At 52.4% G+C, this 7,072-nt stretch overlaps 1 protein-coding gene across 1 annotated transcript; it reads right to left on the bottom strand.

Annotated features, from left to right (window-relative positions):
* Nucleotides 1-6: 6 nt before the first annotated feature.
* On the bottom strand, nt 7-6,753 carry LOC117245541. The gene is made up of 2 exons (XM_033519958.1): nt 1,131-6,753; nt 7-497 (listed from the first exon to the last, which is right to left on the bottom strand). The coding sequence occupies exon 1, from the start codon at nt 3,101-3,103 to the stop codon at nt 2,201-2,203; it is 903 nt and encodes a 300-aa protein (XP_033375849.1). The 5' UTR covers nt 3,104-6,753; the 3' UTR covers nt 7-497; nt 1,131-2,200.
* Nucleotides 6,754-7,072: the final 319 nt, after the last annotated feature.

Raw genomic sequence — 7,072 nt, 5'->3', positions numbered from 1 at the left:
GGTTGATCCTGGCTGGTCCTGGATGATTCTGGCTGATCCTGGCTGCTCCTGGCAGATCCTGGTTGCTCCTGGATGATCCTGGATGCTCCTGGTTGGTCCTGGCTGCTTCTGGATGATCCTGGATGCTCCTGGATGATCCTGGATGATCCTGGATGCTCCTGGATGATCCTGGCTGTTCCTGGATGCTCCTGGATGATCCTGGCTGTTCCTGGATCATCCTGGCAGATCCTGGCTGCTCCTGGATGCTCCTGGCCCAGCTGCTCGGGAATGCCAAAACAGATTTTTTTTTCCCCCTGTTTGTTGGCTTCCCAATGGGAAAATGTTGATTTGTTATGATGAGGTTGGCAGAACTTTTAATGGGAGGTTTTTGTGTCCCCAGGGTGCAGCTCCAGGGAGGTGGGAGGTGACAACAGAAGGGACAAAAACCTCCCCAAATCTCCCCAAAACTCTGCTGTGGCATCAGCTGGGCTGCAGGAGACTGGTTCTGTGGGGCTGTGCTTTGGGGAATCAAACAGGGGAACTTCTGTCAGCCCAGCAGCGCACAGGTACCGACTGCTCTGCACTGAATCCTCCTCACTGAATTAAAAACAAACCAAAATCCTGAATCTGCATTTCAGTGCAAAGGGAAAATGAACCCTAAAAATGTGAATTGGAATATTTTCTGGTCAGCTCTAAGCAGAAATATTTCTGCTCCCCAGCACATCCAAACCCTTATCCCCACTCAGAGCTGCCTGCAGGCCCTGGACACGATCCTGCCTCTCTCAGGGCTGTGTCCTGCCATCCACCAGCACTTGGATTTTTAAATAAAGCATTTAAAAATGCTTTTAAATTTTATTTAAATCCCATCAGGCTCATCTGGACATTTACATGACCCATGCTGTTCTCCCTGTACTTGCTGGAGCTGCTCCTCAACTAAATTCAAGATACTTAAGTTTGATTTCTGTGAGAGAAACTAAAAGAAACCTCAGAGTATTCAATCCTGGTTTCTGATTAAACAAAACTAAGTTGTTATAGCTGAACGGATTCATTTTCTGGCTAAATATTTAAATAGGTAATTAATATCCATCCTTTTGGTGAGAAAAGAGTTGTTTGCCAGAGTTTCCTGGACTGGATGGGACAAATAAACTTACCAGGCTTGGGAAAACAGCGGCTTTCATCTGTTTATTTCACACTGAAGGTTTTGCAGCGCTGCTGCTGAGAGGCAGGAGGAGGAAATGAAGGCAGGAGGGATTTCTGGCACTGCCAGGGGGTTTAACCAGAGCCTGGCACGGGCTGAGCAGGGCCAGGGTTCAATCTTTAAGCGGAGAGGTCACGGGAGCCCTGCCCGGCCGGGTTTGGGTGGGGACAGAGCGGATTTGGGGCAGGGAGCGGAGCTGAGCCGCGCTGGGCAGCTGGAGCCACGGCCAGGGGTGACAGTGGGGACACTGCTGTCACCCTCACTGGCACTGCTGTCACCTTCAGAGTCACTGCTGTCACCCCCAGTGACACTGCTGTCACCCTCAGTGGCACTGTCACCTTCACTGGCACTGCTGTCACCCTCAGTGACACTGCTGTCACCCTTAGTGCCACTGCTTCCACCCCCAGTGACACTGCTGTCACCCTCAGTGGAACTGCTGCCACCCCCAGTGACACTGCTGTCACCCTCAGTGGAACTGCTGTCACCCCCAGTGACACTGTCACCTTCACTGGCACTGCTGCCACCCTCAGTGACACTGCTGTCACCCCCAGTGACACTGCTGTCACCCTCACTGGTACTGTCACCCTCACTGGCACTGCTGTCACCCTCAGTGCCACTGTCACCCTCATTGGCACTGCTGTCACCCTCACTGGCACTGTCACCCTCACTGTCACCCTCCCTGTCACCCTCGCTGTCACCCTCACTGTCACCCTCACTGGCACTGTCACCCTCGCTGTCACCCTGTCACCCTCACTGTCACCCTCGCTGTCACCCCCCGAGCCCCCGGGAATGCCAGGACAGGCACTGAGTGTCCCCATCCCCTCCTCATTCAGCGCCTGCTGTGCCCACGGGCAGCGGGGACCCGGGGGAAGCAGGAGTGTGGCTGTAATTGGGATTATTCTATTTTTAGCAGCCTGTCTGCTGCCCTGTCCACGCTCCAGCTGAGATCTTTAATTCTGTCCAGCTCGACTCTTTCTGCAGCAGCACCCAGGACTGATTTTTCTCTTCTTACAAACCTTGAATTCATTTGTTTGGTTTTTTTTTTCCCCATTTCATTGTTATTCTTTGTTTTGTTTCTTTTTTTAAAAACCTTTTTTCCCCCCACATACAATAACTGGAAAACCCAGCACTGAAGTAATACAAAGGTTGTTGTATTAAAGAAAAAAAAAAACAAAACAAAAAAGAAGTTATACAACGTTTACTATCATTATTATTCATTTTACTATGGAGTTTGGAAACCTCGTCATGGATCAGGAATGTGTTGTACCCTGCGCTGCACAAACAGCACAGAAGGAAAATCGCCTCTTCCAAACTATCCTGGATAAAAACACGCAGCGATAGCAAAAGGATTTTTGTTGAACAGCAGCAGGACGAGGTGTTAAAGCCATCCCTGAGCACCTCACCACTTACTGACCTCGCATTTAAATACCTGCGTGTCTTTAACCTTTTATGAGGTATTTGCAAAGGGAACTTCGAGATTAGCACTTGGGAAAACACCCTGAACACCGCTGGCCCGACATCAAGGGACTGCTCCGGGGTGGAATGTTTGCCTTTCCCAAACCTCCCCGGCCGTGCCAGAGCGGGACCCGGGGCAGCCACCGCGGCTCTGCGGGCTTTTCCTCCCGCAGAGGTTGGGAAGATGCTCCGCAGGGAAAAACAGGAGGATGGAGAAGCAAAGCGCAGCCCGGGGCCGGTTCCGTGCTCCCCCTGCAATCCCCGCTCCTCCGGCTGCGCTCTCGGGCACCTCAGCACCCCCGCCGCTCTATTCTTAGCAGCTAATAGCTGAAATAATTCCTTTTGTTGGCTCCTGGGATCGGGAGCCGAGGGAAAGCTGCCCCCGCAGCCGCTGCCAGCGCTGGGGGTCCCGGGGGTGAGGGGTCCCTGTGCCAGCCGGGAATTCTGCTCTGGGTCGGGCATCCCAAACATCGCAGCCCGACCCCGACACGGCCCGGCCAGAGAGGCTCTGAAGCAGCTGCGATGTTCATGCTCCTTTTGGAAAAGGATCCCGGCTCTCCCAGCTGGGTTTTTTAGACTGCACAGGAAGAACTGCAGGTTTTCAGAGGGAGGGGCAGGTTTTCACCTGCGGGCTCCCAGTTCGGTGCCTGCTCTGTGCCGCTCGCACCGAGAACGCCAATGTGACTCCCCAGTGCCAGCACAGCCAACACATCCCGGCAGCTCCCGGCGGGGATCCCGCACCTCTGGCACTGCCGGCTTTGGATCTCGGCACCAGCTGCTCCACACAATCCCCTGAACAATTCCCGAGGGGAGCTCTGAGCCCCCCAGCCCGCTCTCTGTGGGACTGTCAGCTGTGCACACCCAAACAGCCGCACGGAATCGCCTTTAAAACTGTTTGCCAAGGGGTTTATTACTCTTCACCTGCCTGCTGCTCTTCCTCCTGCTTTCTTGGGACCCCAGGGAGAGCAGCAGGGTGTTCCAGATGGAACAGGGTGCCCAGAGCAGCTGGGGATGCCCCTGGATCCCTGGAAGTGTCCCAGGCCAGGTTGGATGGGGTTTGGAGCAGCCTGGGGCAGCGGGAGGTGTCCCTGCCATGGCACGGGTGGCACACGGTGAGCTCTAAGGTCCCTTCTAACCCAAACCATTCTGGGATTCTGCTGGGCTGGTAAAGAAAGGACTCACTGGCCATTTCTCTGGAATTCACTAAAGAAGCTTCTCTGGAAAACAATAAACCTTTTGGAAAAAAAACCCAAACCTGAATATTTGTTGTGACTGTCCCTCAGTGAGGGATGATCCTTTGTAAGGATGAGGTATCCCTACCCCACATCAGCACTCGAAAAACTGACTATTCTGCGTTTTAAAGCAGCTTTTAAGCCTCTGGGTCGGTAAAGTGAAGAAACTTTTCCATTGCCCTGTCCACCTTTGCCCGATTCTTTGCTCCTTCCGTTTGTGCCCAGTCACTCCCGAGGGGATGTGCCAAGCCTCCCCTCGCGGGGCTGCCGAGGTCGAGGGGTTACAGATTTACAGCTGCCCGGACTTGCTGCGGCCCGGGCAGGAATTCACTTGGCATAAACCAGGCCTTTGGATTATTTATCTCAGCCTTTCAGCTCAACAGGAACATGCCCTGATTTTAACAATCGTGCTTCCTGCGCTGGGGGAAGGTGTGGCCGATGGCATTTAAACCCAAAGCCGAGCCAAGCCTTCCCCGGCAGGACCACGAGGGCTTCCTTCAGCACTCAAAACACCAAGGGTTAATTAAATAAAATACCCTCAGGTTATTTTATCACCCCCAGCAGCAATAATGATGGGCATAAGGGTGAGATCTGGGGGGTGTCAGGCTCCATATGCTGTCACTGTTCAGGTCATGGCAAAATCACACAGGAGACGCTGGAGAACCGAGGATGAACTTTTAGGCTTCCTCTGGATGTTGAGGAATCGCTCCCTGACCCTTTCATGGTGCTGGGGGAACTGTCAGTGACAGCCTGGAGGGTCAATCCCCTCCCTCCCTCCTCAAAAAATGGTATTTTCCCCAAACATCCAGCCCAAAGCAGCCCAGTCCTGAGATATTGTTACAATGTTCAGCACTGTAAAAACTGTTTATTTTATTAATCAGCACAGTAAGCACTCAGAGCCCAGCTGTGATCAGCCACGGGGTCACATCCAGTTTGGGAAGAGATTCCTGCCCTGCCATTCCGATGGTGACACCCATCTCCCCTCTCTCAGAATAATCTCATGGATTATTCTCCGTTATTCACCATTATTTTCCAAGCCTTCTTTCTAGCCCAGGATTTCACACCTTCATAGGTGGTTCTTACAAAACCAAAGCTTTGTCTCCTACTTTTAAATTCTGTGAGGAAAAGAAAAATAAAAAAAAAAACAAACTCAAACCAGTAGCAACACATGGAAATGGGCTCCAGTGAAACCAGAAATGCAGCCTAGATTTTTATATGGAAATATATGGAATGTCAAAGATGTTTGAACCAGAAAATGCCAAATCCTGGCCAAGAGTGTCAGAAAATGACTTTATGTTTTTAGGCCTCTTCACTCAGCTCTGAGGGCTGAAGTTTTGCATTGCCCCAAGATTTCTTACACATTTGATTGTTCCCCAGAGCAGCACAGCTCTGAGCTCTTGGGAGCCCGAGTGCCACCAGCAAGAACCTAGAGACAGGTAAAGATAGAAACATTCCAGGGCTGCTGATTTTCAAAGGAAAGCAAACCATCAAATAAACGCTGCATTTCCCCTGAAAGCAACCAGAAAGAGTCATTTGAAATAAATCAAAGTTGGTTTCACCTTCTTAACGCGCCGCGGGCCTGACAGAAGCGGTGTGAGCTGAAAGCATCGGTGAACTGCCCCATTTCTGAGGCTCCCAGCGTTTCATCTCGCTCTGGAGCTCCGTGGATCTCGAGGTGGCCTCTGCTGCCTGCACGGCGCGGCACAAACCGCCGGGGAAAAGTGGGAGCGCGGAAAATCGGCTCCCGAGAGAACGGGGGGGACTGAAAGCAGCACAGGCAGCTCCGTGGCTCAGCAAAACCCGGCCTGCTTCGGGGGGATGACTCATTTCGGGAGCCTGAGCTCGCTCCCAGTCATTAAGGAAGGAGTTAATCCCTGCAGCTTTGGCCACAAAGTGGATGTGTAAGGCCTGGAGTCCCATGGGCTCGATTGCATAAGAAACCATGTATTGTGGCATTTAGTTGATCATGCACTACTTCTTCTGGTCACATGGAGGCTTGATTTCCCCTTGCATCAGCTACTACAGACTTTTTACATTTCTGGTACTGCTATTTGCTCAGTTCATCGGGGTCATCCCCTTCACCCCACAGCAGAGCCTGTGCTGCTCGCCCCGCCCTGACCCACGGGATCTCACCCCATTTTTTGTAGGATCCTGGAAGAGGAACTTGTAATTTTTCTCATTTGTGTCTGTGCGTAACAGGTGTCATTTTCAGTGTAGTACAGACAAATCCCAAAATAGCTCAGGCTCTTCAGACGCTGCGAGGAGAAAAAAAACCCGTGGTTACTTCAGCTTTGGTTGTAGTGAAAAACCCAACGCCGGCAGCCGGCTCTGGAGTCGGAATTAAAATGGCAGACGGAGGAGTGGAGCAGGGCTCTCTCTGCATTCCCCGTTTCCTGACGGACTGCTCCTCGCTGCTCCGTGTGTGCACATCAACTCCCTCACACTGCTGCCTCTCCAGCAGCTCCCCTGATTCCCAGGAGCTGCACCTACCACGGATCCTCCTCCACACTTCCCGGTGCCGGCAGAGCTCCGCTTCCCCTGCCGGGCGCCGGGGCCGGCCGGAGGCACCGGAGTTATTCCAGGGATTTGGGGGGCAGAGGCGAGGAGGGAGCGTGCAGCTGCAAAAGGCTGCTTGCCTGGGGATGATGCCTGCTGTGCTGAAATGCAGAGCTGCCTGTGGACTGTCTCTGTCGGGGATTATTGGATTCTGGGGACTCCAGGAGCGCGGTTATTAGCTCCCCTGCCCACGCCGAGCGTTTTGAATCCGTGTGTGTGATAACACTTATTAATGCTGCTCAGATTAAGAAGATCCTATGGCTTTCCAGCACTTTCAGCACCTTATCTCACACCACGCACCTGCCCAGCAGCTGAACCACGCTCAGATCAGTGTCCTGTGGCCAGCAGAGCAGGGGCCAGCAGTAGCCCCGTGGCCAGAAGTCCTGCATTTGTTGACAGCAGCAGCTCCTCTTAAGCTGCCTTGTGCTTCAGGGGATCTGCCTGCTGAGGATTTGCAGGACCTGGGCCTAAAATATTTTATTTCAGGAAGTCAAGCAGTGGTTCCTGTCACCGAAACAGTTAATCAGAAAGCACTAACTCTCTACTGCAACGTGTGTGCGTGTGCACGTGTTTTTGTTTTTTAGAGCCAGCAAGATTTGCTTTGGCTTTTTTAAAGCAGAAAACACCAAAAAAGTTGGCTGTGGTTTCAGCT

This window comes from Parus major, chromosome 26, assembly GCF_001522545.3.
Source record: "Parus major isolate Abel chromosome 26, Parus_major1.1, whole genome shotgun sequence".
Taxonomy (NCBI): domain Eukaryota; kingdom Metazoa; phylum Chordata; class Aves; order Passeriformes; family Paridae; genus Parus; species Parus major.
The sequence above is the reverse complement of the archived record's forward strand: the minus strand, read 5'-3'. Positions and strand labels throughout refer to the sequence as shown.

Coding starts and splice junctions, on each gene's coding strand:
- LOC117245541 (XM_033519958.1), bottom strand. CDS start 3,103: ATGTTTGGGATGCCCGACCCAGAGCAGAATTCCCGGCTGGCACAGGGA.